The sequence below is a fragment of the Garra rufa genome, chromosome 3 (genome assembly GCF_049309525.1).
Source record: "Garra rufa chromosome 3, GarRuf1.0, whole genome shotgun sequence".
Taxonomy (NCBI): Eukaryota; Metazoa; Chordata; class Actinopteri; order Cypriniformes; family Cyprinidae; genus Garra; species Garra rufa.
The window spans coordinates 17,801,971-17,814,773 of NC_133363.1; the positions used below are offsets into that span (position 1 = coordinate 17,801,971).

A 12,803-nucleotide genomic window follows, 5' to 3' on the forward strand; every position below is an offset into this window, starting at 1 on the left:
TAACTGTTCGAAGTTTGAGGCTATAAGGTGTTTTAATGTTTTTGAGAGAGGTCCTTTATGCTCACTAATCATTCATTTAATGAATGAAAACAGTAATATTGTAAAATATTATTACAATGTAATATATATATATGTTTTCAGCAGCCTTTACTTCAGCCTTCAGTGTCACATGAATCTTTAGAAATCATTTTAATATGCTGATTTGCTTCTCAGAAAACATTTGCTACTATTACAAAGGCTGCTTATTATTTTCCATGGAAAATCCTGGATTTTTTTTTTCAGGATTCTTTGATGAAAAGAACATTCAAAATACCAGCAATAGATTTCTGTTGATCATTTTCATGCATACTTGCTGAGTAAATGTACTCATTAAAGAAATAAATACTGTTTACTGACCATTTTTGGCCAATTTAATAATTGTAAAATACCTCAGAAAGATTAGCTTTGCTTTTGAACCTTTTTCTCTAACTAATAATGAAACAGAGGTCGAAGTTCAAAATAAAACCATTCGACTGTCAAGGTCAGTTTAGTATGAAGCATCACGGCCAATGCCAGAATTGAAGTCATGGCACTGAAGGTCCTTTTTTAAAGGAAAGCTCCTTTGTAGCTTAGACAGCTTTGTTCTAATGGGCTTTTTTAGAATGGTTGCATTACATCATGTCACGTAGTGTTAAGCATTCCCACCTCCACCCGCTCACACCATGTCCAACGTCTCCCAAAAGCATGGAAAGACAATAACACCTGTTTTGAGTGTGCTGATGCACTGCACAGCCATCTTTAAATGGGGAAAACTGTCTCTGAATCATCTCAGTTATTAAGAGTTTCCATAGTTTAATGCGGTTTAATCTAATTTTCAAGATGTCTGATGTTTCAATATGATAATATATTACATATCATATAGCTGCAGTGCATTCATGTCTAAATTAGACTTCAGCACAAAGTATTTAAAAATATTTATTGTGATAAAAAGTCAAAATGTATTAGAATTACATTCGTACATATTATGTATTAAACATACATATAAGAGTTTGTGCTCAATGTTAGTTTGATCATGGATGCCAAATGATTTTATGTAAAATAATCAATTGCACACCTTCAATTCAAATCTATATGAAAGCAGTTATCAACATCTGCATTATTTGTACAATTAGTTCGCATCTGAACACTGTTATTGTTAAAGGCTTTGTTATGATTTAGTGTGCATTCAAACAATAGATCTGATGATCTATGACTCAGTCTTTCAACACAGCAACATTTATCAGTCAAACCAAACAAGTGAGTTTATCATGGCATAATAAGAGCTCTTGTTTTTGTTTACAGTTCATAAATCTTGCTTTATGCTGATATAAGTTATAGTGAATCGGTTTATAAATTTACACCGACATCAACACGGTTGAGATTTTTCTTGGACTTTTCTAACATCTTTGTCATATTCCGTAAGCTGTTATTATCTTTCATTAAACTTAATTGATTTATTAATGACAACCGTATGAGTGCATTATCAATTTATCAATGCTTGGCAACCGCTCGGCTTTTAGGACAAACAGATTAATGTCTGCAACGATCCTGTTTCCTAAGAGTTTTCCAGCATGAAGAGTTACAGTTTGGCTCGGAGAGATCCAACTGCAGGTTTGTCAGAACAAAACTCGGCCCACCAAGAAGGCCGTTCCAGGACGTTTTTACCCTGCATGACTGTAGACCACAGGTTTTTGTAAAGCTGAAAGACACAAGAAAGAAGAGATACTGAATCACAAAGTTCTTTTTTTTTGCATTGCATTGCTGGATCAATATATGGTCAGGCCATGTGGCTTACTATCAACTCAACAACTCATAATTTCTACTAAAACAATGGCTTCTGCAGGTTTGATGAAGGACGAGACGAGAATAGACGAAAATGTTAGTGGGTGGTCCGTCAGACGTTTAAAATGCATGACATTTCTGCTTATTGTGCATGCCAATTAAAACCGAAAAAAGTACCTGCCGCTATGGCAAGCCGTTTTAGCATTAAATGCTCTTTACCATACTAGTATGGCAAGCCGTTTTAGCATTCAATCCTTGTTTGTTTTTATGTTCTAAAACATTCCTTCATTATTGTAATTATTGGTGAAAATAGTCGATCCGGAAGCTCACATTGTGTTGAACTATAGATCTGCTATTTTCACAACTTATAAGTGACACTACCCAACAGCAAAATACTTACTGACCTACATTAATTTGTTAAAAGACTACTTTTTCCCCTTTTTTTGACTAAAACTAGACTAAAACCTTTTTGACTTTTCGTCGACAACAACTAGACTAAAACCTTCTTGACTTTTCGTCGACTAAAATTGGACTAAAACTATCACATATAGAAGTGACTAAAATTTGACTAAAACTAATAACCATTTTAGTCCAAAAGACTAAGACTAAGACTAAATCTAAGATGGCTGTCAAAAACAACACTGGTTCATACACAGTACAAGATACATTAACATGGTTACCATTGTTTAACTATAGTAAGCATGTTTTTTTGGGGGGGGTTATTCGTAGTAAAACCACATTTAAAGGAGAAGCTCATTTCCAGAACAAAAATTTACCGATAATTTATTCACCACTTTGTTTATGTCTTTCTTTCTTCTGTTATGAAGAAATTATGTTTCTTTACAAGGAACATTTCAGGAATTATCTTCATATAGTGGACTTCAATGGTGCCCCCAAGTTTGAAACTCCAAAATACAGTTTAAATGCAGCTTCAAACGGTTCTAAATAATCCCACGCAAAAAAGAAGGGTCTTATCTAGCAAAACGATTAGTCATTTTCAAAAAAAATTGACACTTTTTATACTTTTTAACCCTTAAATGCTCATCTTGTCTCGTCTCTGCTGAAAAACTCCCATCTCGTTTTCTTCTTCAACATCAAAATCGTCCTACATTGCTGATTTACCTTTTTGTTGTACAGGGCGTTTGATATTCTTTGCTTGTTCACATTGTAAACACTCGGTCAGTACTTCTGCAGCAAGGTAGGATGATTTTGATGTTGGGGAAGACAACAAGATAGAAGTTTTTCAAAATACCCTAACTTTATTGACCCAGAAAAAACAGAGTTCACCCAGACCTAGACAAGACGAGCGTTTGAGGTTAAAAAGTGTAGAAATTGTCAATTTGTTTTAATTTGTTGACCGATATTTTTGCTAGACCCTTCTTCCTTGGCTGGGATTGTTTAGAGCCATTTGAAGCTACATTTAAACTGCATTTTGGAAGTTCAAACTTGGGGGCACCTTTGAAGTCCATTATATGGAGATAATTTCTTAAGTGACTCAAGAAATAAAGACATGAACATACTGGATGACAAAAGGGTGAGTAAATTATCTGTACATTTTTGTTCTGGAAGTGAACTTCTCCTTTAATTTCTGTAAGGGTTCCATTGTGGTCTGTGCTACTTGCAGCACATTTCTGTATTTGGTTGTGTTATATGTGCAGCGCGTTTCTGTATTTGGTTGTGTTGTATTTGCAGAGTGTTTCTGTTTTTGCAGCACATTTAAGAGGCATTTACAGTTGCAACCTTTCCTTTCCTTTCCATTTCAGTATTTGGTTGTGTTGTGAGTCTTTGCAGCACATTTCTTTTTTAGTACTTCTGCAGCAAGGTAGGATGATTTTGATGTTGGGGAAGAAAACAAGATAGAAGTTTTTCAAAATACCCTAACTGTACTGACCCAGAAAAAACAGAGTTCACGCAGACCTAGACAAGACGAGCGTTTGAGGTTAAAAAGTGTAGAAATTGTCAATTTGTTGTCTTTTTTCTTGGTTTGTGAGGCAGTGTGTAAACTCGATTAACATAACCTGTATTTTTTTTAACGTGCAAAAATCTCGGACGAAAATTTCGTACTCATGTGTGCAATGACATTAACTCCAGCAGCTCGTGTCGGATGCAGGGTTGCCAAGTCCGCGTTTTTCCCCACAGAATTGGTCTACTTTTAAACTGTTGCCATGGGTTGATTTCCCCCAGTTATTTAAAAGTTTTAAATATTGCAGAAATTAAATTTCAATAAAAAATAATTTTTGTTTTGTTGTACACTATTAAGTAAGATCTTTATGTTTTTTGCAAAATAAATATGTTGAGAATGCATAATACTCTCCCATGTCTCGTTTTGATAAGGATACCTACCATTTACTTATTATATTATAAAAATATTAACTTTATTCACATACTAAAGGGACAGGACAGGCTACTCCTCCCAAAATGTACCAAAAAAAGTAATACCGTGATATTATACCGTCACCGTTCAAAAGATGAAAAATACTGTGATATTAATTTTAGGTCATATCGCCCACTCCTAACATATAGCCTAGTTATTAAGCAACATGACACGAACAAGAGAGTGCAGTTTTTTCATGAAAACTAGGATTGTTAATTTGACATTGATTTTATACAACAGTTCAAACGAGTAGTTAATATACATTCAGTACAATATTGTCAGTGTTGACCGTTTTTGCTCACTTTGGTTAACGAAAATAATTCAAAACAAAGATCACAGCAGAACAGTCACGGATCTCTGAGAAACATACAGCAGTGTTTCGTTACTGAATGATCATTTGAAGGCATGGCTCAACGACTCATTGATTCATATTTAAAAGTAGCTTATCTTTGCATTTTTTCCAACATTTCATATTTTTATATACACTGCCCTCCAAAAGTTTGTAAACACCCCTGGCAATGTGTGGTTTGGTTTGACGATATCAGCATAAACCCTTATAATTTTTTGGTGCAAATATATTAAAGTAAGTAGACATTGTCATTGAAGACCAGCAATAATAAGTTTCATTTTGATTACTTAGTAATGGCAATATATACATATCAGACAGTCAGACATTCCCCTTTGCCAGCTGTGATGCCTATAGCTATAGTTTGTGTTGTCCCTTATCAGTGCAAAATTATCACAAATTAAAAAGGATTCATGCCAATATTGTCCAAAACCCCCCTTTTGTAGGAAGTTGAAGTGTGTTGAGCTCTTTTGGCCACTGTGTGTTTAGATATTGGAAAACAAAAATACTGAGTAAGACATTAAATATAATGACTTTAAATGTAATACTTTCTGCTCTGATTTAAGGCTTTTCAAGGTATTCATTTGTGGAAAGGTGAATTAAGACTTTTAAGACCCATGTAACTGTCAAAAGCCAAGCATGTGGAAGGCTTTAATAACTAAGACTCCCCATTTATCAGAACCTCAGATGACTCATTCAGACAATGAACTCGGTGCCAAAGTTTCCAGTAAACATCTCTGCAACTGTAAACATAAAGTGTCTCACTCAGCAGGGAAATCAGTATAAAAGTCTCTGTGTCAGTTGGGTGGGGGTGTGTGACTACTCTGCTCTGTCTAGTGTTTCAGAAAAGTTCTGTTTTTTCTTAAACTTAGAAATATATGGCCTGTCAAACAAGTGCTGAGAGAATATGACTGGAGGAATGAGTCAGTGACCATAATGTCTAGTCAAAATATGTTTCTGAAGGGTTTTTAAACACCATTACGGGCAGTACAATGGAAAAACCCTCCAGAATTTTCAATTGCTGGGAATTAGTTTAATTAACTTTTGTGCTTTTTTCTTGTTTTGTGAAAAGATCAAATAAATGCACCAACCAAAGTTCTAATAATTGTTGATTTTAAGGTGATGTTGACTTTACCCCCCTTGTATGATATATTGAACTGTAATATTTTCCAGTAAATATTGCATAATCACTAGCCGTCAGTCTCAAATGCCATATTTAAGGAAAAATAATTCTGTTTCTGGTTTGAAATATGTAACAAACATGTATAATTTGACTGTATAAAATATGTGAACTTTTAAAAAAATATATAATAAATAATGCTGCACACTTACATGAATACAGCCATAACAGTGGCCTTAAAATGTCTTATTCTTTAAAAGCCTCATATGCTCACCAAAGCTGTATTTATTTGGTAAAATACAATTATAACAAATACAAATACTACAAAACGGTCTAAACATTAAACAAAAAAGTAAGACTTTTATGGTTACTTTGCTAGGACACCTGTGTAAACTCAAAGGAACTGACTTCATACAGATTATCCACTAAAATTGCCAGTTAATTAAAAGTCACAGAAAAAAAAATCGGTAAGAAGATACTTTTTCGGAGTCACTGTAAATTAGATGATCACTTCTGCAGCTTTCAGAAACATTAGTCCACAGTAAGTGATTCCACAGTCACAGTGGAGGACTGGCGAGTCCTCTTTCTCATGTTCACATGTGTGCCTGTGTATGTGCTCTCTTACCTCACCATCTGCTTTGCCAATGGGCGAGTTCAGGATGAAGTCAGGAGGAGCAATAACATCAACCAGCGCCACAGCATCATCCTTCAGCTGGAAGAACAAGAAGGCACCTGCTATGTTAAAGCCTTCCTGAGGTTTGCATCATCATGCACTTATAAGTGAGGTGTCTGGAACTGAACCACAGCTAAAACAACACTAACCTGCCCACACAGAGTGAGAATGGCTGTGTGGATGAGGTCAACCGGCTGTCGACCAGAAAAATAACCTCCTAAAAACAAAGAGACCATAATGAAACTCCAAAACCATTAAAAAAAAATGTTCAAATGTTTGGTAACACTTTATTTTGACGGTCCACTTTAGGCATTCTGCTGACTGGAAGTAACTTTTGCAACTCCATGTCAACTACCAGTCATACCAGTTTTACAGTGCTTTTCCACTGCATGTTACAGCTCGGTACGGCTCACTTTTGTTTTTGTTTTTTTACTATTTACAGTACCTAGTACCTGGTACTTTTTTAGTACCACCTCAATTGAGGTTTCAAGCAAGCTGTACCGCAAAAATCTAGGCAAAATTGTGTAGTCTATTTAAGCCTTAAAGGGATAGTTTACCCACAAATGAAAATTAGCCCATTATTTACTCACCCTCCAGTCATCCTAGGTGTATATGACTTCCTTCTTTCAGATGGATTCAATTGGAATAATATTAGAAATTAGACTGGCACTTCCAAGCTTTAGAATAGCTTTAGAATTAAAACCTGTTGTAAATCAATGCGTTTCTGTAAAAAAAATATCCATATCTAAAATGTAATAATCACTTTAATCTAGCTTGTGCAAATTGTTGTACACAGAATCTGCTCCAGGCGGATGACGTATAATGTATGCGTTGCGCATGTGCTGGTGAGTCTTGCAAAAAACAATGTTTGTTTACAGGAGCAAAGGAAGAAAAATCCCCTCTTGGTTTATATTGAAATCCTCTAACATGTTTCTTTACAAATCCTTGTTTTGTACTTCGAATTCGTGAGCACTGTTTTGTTTTGTTTTCTCCACTGTGCATTCGCGTTCGACAAATCTGGGGGGCGCATGTGAAACGCCAACTTATTATGTAATCCGGCCAGAGCTGCTTCCATTGTGAGCACAAGATAGATTAAAATGATTATTAAATTTTAAATATGGACATTTTTCTCACAAAAACACATAGATTTGCTGCGGAGGCCTTTACTCGCCCCCCGGATATTGTAAGGCACTTTTTTTTTATTATCCCCTTAAGGTGCGTTCACACCGGACGCGAATGAAGCGGCAAGCGCGAGTGATTTACATGTTAAGTCAATGCAAAGACGCGAATAGCCATCCTGCGGCGCGAAACGCGCGAATGAGGCGGCGCGAAACGCGCGAATAGCGCAAATGGCGCGGCACGCATTGAGCGTTTCAAGCGATTGCCGCGCCATTCGCGCGAGTTCAAAAATCTGAACTTTGGCGAAAATCCGCGCCGCGTTAACCAATCAGGAGCTTGCTCTAGTAGTGACGGAGGCAGAAATCCGAAACAACAATGGCGGACAAAATCACCGTTGCTGTCTGTGGTTCCTCGGAGCTGTACAATACATCTTTGGACTTTTGTAGAAACAGGAATAAAAGGGATCTTGCTAGGAATAAAGTGAGTGAAGAGGTCGGACAATCTGGTTAGTTTTAAAAAACGCTCTTTACTCAATTTGACCTACATATACATACATATTGAGACTACAAGCAAGCTAAAGCTGGCAAATTGAGCTCATTCACCTATTTTACAACTACTTTCCCGCTGACGAGTGGCAGAAGCCCCTCCCTTGACGCGAATTCGCGTCTGTTGTGAAGAAAATGTCACGCGCGAATGACGCGAATTTTACCGCGCGAATGGCGCGAGTAAACTCAAATGTTCAAGCGTTCAACTACGCGCAAATAGCGCGTTTTTTCCGCGCAAGTCGCGTCCGGTGTGAACGCACCTTTAGAGTTCCTGTCAAACTTAACTCAATGCAAAACGTCCCGCCGGTGGAACGTTGGAACACTAAGGGGTTAAGGATGGATACACTTTATTGGACTTGTTTTGGACTCTTGAAGAGAAACACCCGCCTATTGCCATGATAGAGCTTGAAAGTGCCAGGATAACTCCAACTGGATTCTTCTGAAAGAAGGAAGTCATACACCTAGGATGCCTGGAGGGTGAGTAAATAATGGCTAATTTTTGGGTGAACTAACCTAGATGGCCATCGGCACAAGACCACAGGAACCTGATGAGTCCTCTGCACAATCTAACTTTGCTGCAACATGGAACAAACTACTGGTTCGTCTGGCCAAAAGAGAACTGGCCCCCTGACTGAGCCTGGTTTCTCCCAAGGTTTTTTTTTCTCCATTTCAAGCCTCTGGCTTGCTTAGTTGGGAACACTTAATTTAAGCTGACTAAACTGAATGATGACATCACTGAATTCAATGTTGAACTGCCTTTAACTGAAAATTGAGTGTTTATTGTTGTCCTTTTGCATTATTGACAGAACGTTTTCCTATTTAATACTGTAAAGCTTTTTTGACAGTCTGTATTGTTAAAAGCGCTATATAAAGGTGACTTGACTAACCCTTTAACACATAATTTGTGTCACATAGCAGGATCAGCGGACATGAATTGGAAAACAAAGAAACCTTTGCAAATAACAGTGGTTTACCTTGATATAGAATGGCCATGTGGTTGGTGAGGATCCACAAGCCATAGAGAGCACAGAGACGCCCCAGCACTGATCTGAGAGCAGCTGGAGTCTGTTCATCTTGAATCAGATCATGGAAACGCTGCAGCACTGTGTGCTCAATATAGGCAATAGCCAATGAGCGACAGTAATACACCTACAGAGAAGAAAGAGAGAGAAAAAGAGAAAGATTAAGTTACAGAAAAAGTGAATCCAAGGACACAAACTCAAACACATATATCTACCAAGAGCGTTTACGTAATCAAGGGGTAAACGAAGACAGTTTGACCCACATAATCACAAGCCAAGTCATGACAGCACAATGACAGTCATGACACACAGACCAGACACTAACTGGGATGTTTACAGAGGGGCGGGGAAATTAAACAAAAAAAGCTTCTCGACCTTAGAAATGAACTTGTGTTTGTGTCTGGTTGCTAGACAGTGATTCTCTCTGTTTTAGTGGTTGCTGGGTCAGTATTATGTGTGAAGAAGGTCTGTTTTATTGATTTCTGTCCTCATTGTGGATTTGAAGACAATTTAATTATTGTCACATACGGTAACTTGCTTGATTTCGTCATTTTGACTTTTTCCTCTCTATTCTTGATCATGTCTCCAAAGTGCTCCAGTTAAACCCAGAAGCATGTATCAAAGTGGAGACGCTATATCATATGACCTTTAAGTGATTGCTTGTTTTTGGCTGGATGGACCCTCGTAACACACACATACAGCCATAGTTACCCCAAAGAGTATATGAACATTTAAGCCACATTTATAAAAAGTATGTCATGGCTTTAGACAAAACAAAATACCAAGCCAAATGGAATTTATTTTAAAGGAATGAATAGTTTTAAAAATTAAATTGGGCTGTGTTTCATTACTGTGCCGAGGTCAGATTTGGTCCAACTGTCAATATCAACCGAAACGTGATGCAAGTAGTTTTCACACATCCTGCATGTGATTTTGACCCTTCGGAGCACATATATGGGTCTAAATGAATCTGACATGGCAGAACGGCTTTAAATCCCTCAAGATGTGGAGGTCAGACAGCGGCCCTTTGAAATGCCCTGTGTGATGTAGATTTGTAGCTCAGTGGAATAGATATTAAGTAAGGGATATGTCTGAGCCAAGTGTCTGTTCAATGTTTAAGACATGTCTGTGGAACCAGAGATCTGTTTTATATTAGATATAAGTTATAAACTGGACGGCACTGTACAGAAAGTATTAATTCATAACCTATTGTGAACTATCCACACAATTCAGCCTGATACTGAAATATTAACAAAAACAACATTCCATGCAACTCTGAATAACAACAGTAACATCTACATGGTGAAACATGATTCTTGAATGGATATCTATATATCACAACTATAACTTTCAGTCAAAAGTTTTCTTTCAGATAAGCCTTAGTTAAAGACTTTAAGACAACACTAAAGCACTCAGCATTTACAGCACATGTGGGTTGTCTAGGGTGAATTTGGATATATTGGCCCAGCTTTTGGCATTTTTTGAGATACACTATGTGGTTTTGATGTCAAAGTTTGTACACTGAATTAACAGACAGAAGGCCAGTAAAAGCTTATACACAGAGTGATATTTGGTAATGGTAAGAAAGAGAAAGAAAAAAAAAATATGGGCCATTCTACAGAATTGGTGCAAACTGCTGTCCTACAACCAAACTCATCTGAAAAGCATTAAGTATTCAAATCTTAGATGTTTACTAAGATCATTTTATTATCTATTGACACCAACCATAATATTTAAAATATCAGTAAGCCTAATAAATATAAAATCATCATTTAGTGGGTACTTGCAATTGGGAGGTGGCTGTTCCGAACCCTAACCCCTAAATTTCAACTTATGAAAATGATATTGAAATAATTTTTGCATTTCATTCATTTTGTTTAGTCTATTGGCTAAGAGTGATTGTACCTACACCCTTACATTTATGACCAAGAAATATTTATGTGTCTCATAGCTACATGGTGAGTAAATAGGTCCCAACATTTTGAGGTAAATGTGTTCAAAAGTATACAAAATCTGTGTAACGTCACTACGTCACATAACTAAACACCCTTTTTTTGGGAGTTATTCAGTAACATTTAGTTTTTATGTGTCCAACTGTTCAGAACTGTGCTAGCTAACCTTGTGCTGATTAGCATCTTTGAGTTAGGTTCAATAGTATCTAAAATTGTTACTACCGAAACAGTCATAACCAAAACATTTGGTGAAGTTTCGGTAGTGACATCATTGTTTTTTTTTTTTTGTTTTTTTTTATGGTAATCCCATAAAATGAACCCATAATCTTTTATTTAGGGGAAATAAACTAAATTTTAGTACAGTTACGCAGTAGTTTTGTAGTTTTTTTTTTTGAGTGTTAGTATGTGGGTTACAATTCTGTAAAGTGATGTGGTTGCTACCAAAACAATACTGTCACTAGCGAAAATGTGCAGTCATGACTGAAACATGGGATGTTTTGTCAAAAATAAAGTATACCGAATGATCAACTAAGCTGTTATGATAGTGTTTGGTTCAATGTATATTCAAACGAAAGAATCCTTAAGTCTGAAATTAGTATGATCAACCTTTTGCATTTTACAAAGAAAAAATTGTTGTTGAGAATTTTGATGTATTGCTCCTTTTCATGGTGCCGTTTAGTGATTAGGTTCCCTGGTCCACCGGCTGGAAAACCACCCCCAATACATTAGGTTCCCACCACCATGTTTGACAGTGGGGATGGTGTTCTTAGGGTTGAAGGCTTCTTCTTTTTCACGCCAAATGAAGGCTACATCATTGTGGCCAAACAATTCAATTTTTGTTTCATCTGACCATAAAACAGAAGATCAGAAGTCTTCTTCTTTGTCCAGATGAGCATTTGCAAAGGCCAAGCGGGCTTTTGTGTGCCTTATCTGGAGAAGTGGTGTCCTCCTTGGTCTGTGTCCATGGAACCCAGTGGTGTGCAGTGTCTGTGGACTGTCTGCCTTGAGATGTTGCCACCAGCAGAGCCCAGATTCATCAGGATGGCCTTGGTGGTGATCCTTGGATTCTTTTATACCTCTCTCACTATCCTCCTGGCCAGCACAGGTGTCACATTTGGCTTCTGAACACGTCCTCTGAGATTTTTCACAGTGCAGAACCTCTTGTATTTTTTAATAACACTTTGCACTGTTGCCACTGGAACTCCTTTGTCTTAGCCATGACTGTCTAACTTCTGTTTTTTACCTGTTGAGTTTATTAAATCAGCTGTTCCCTATGAATCAAGGTAATTAGAATGCTTTAGAACAGCTTGGACTATTTGGAATGGTATAAAACTTTGGATTTTCCCATAGACTGTGACAATTTGCAAAGGGTATAAATAATTTTGGACATGCCACTTTTTGTTCAAATGTAAATAAAAGCTGAGAAATATTTTTTTCCACAATGATGCATCTTGTACATCGTCTTATTATCTTTTGGGAGAAGCCTGTGTCATTTCCGCTCAAAAAAACAACAGCTTGCTGGTTGAATAAAAGTAACTTTAAGTAATTTGCCAGGGGTATGAATAATTTCGGGCTTGATGTATATAAACTTTCTGAAAAATACAATATGAGAATTAACTTCACAATTACTAGAAATATGTACTTTGGATATTTTTTCACAAAAAATATATTCTACATTCTATACTATTCAACTTGAACTGCTGACAATTCAGCTTTGCCATTACAGTAATAAACCGCATAATATTTCACAACATCAAGTAAACAGGTGAGCATAAGAGACTTCTTTTTAAGACAGGAAAAAAAAATCATACTGACCCCAATCTTTTGAACAGTTACCATGATTCAATTTTTT

The 12,803-nt window shown here is 36.7% G+C and overlaps 1 protein-coding gene across 2 annotated transcripts in view; it reads right to left on the reverse strand.

Annotated features, from left to right (window-relative positions):
- Positions 1–938: 938 nt before the first annotated feature.
- Positions 939–12,803, reverse strand: part of acox3 (acyl-CoA oxidase 3, pristanoyl) — a 29,743-nt gene continuing 17,878 nt past the window's right edge. For both annotated transcript variants that reach the window (XM_073835791.1, XM_073835792.1), the window contains exons 15-18: positions 8,952–9,126; positions 6,463–6,530; positions 6,266–6,352; positions 939–1,717 (exon numbers count right to left, since the gene is read on the reverse strand). In XM_073835791.1, the coding sequence (XP_073691892.1) occupies positions 1,598–1,717; positions 6,266–6,352; positions 6,463–6,530; positions 8,952–9,126 (450 nt within the window). In that variant the 3' untranslated portion in view covers positions 939–1,597. The remainder of the gene's footprint in view (positions 1,718–6,265; positions 6,353–6,462; positions 6,531–8,951; positions 9,127–12,803) is intronic.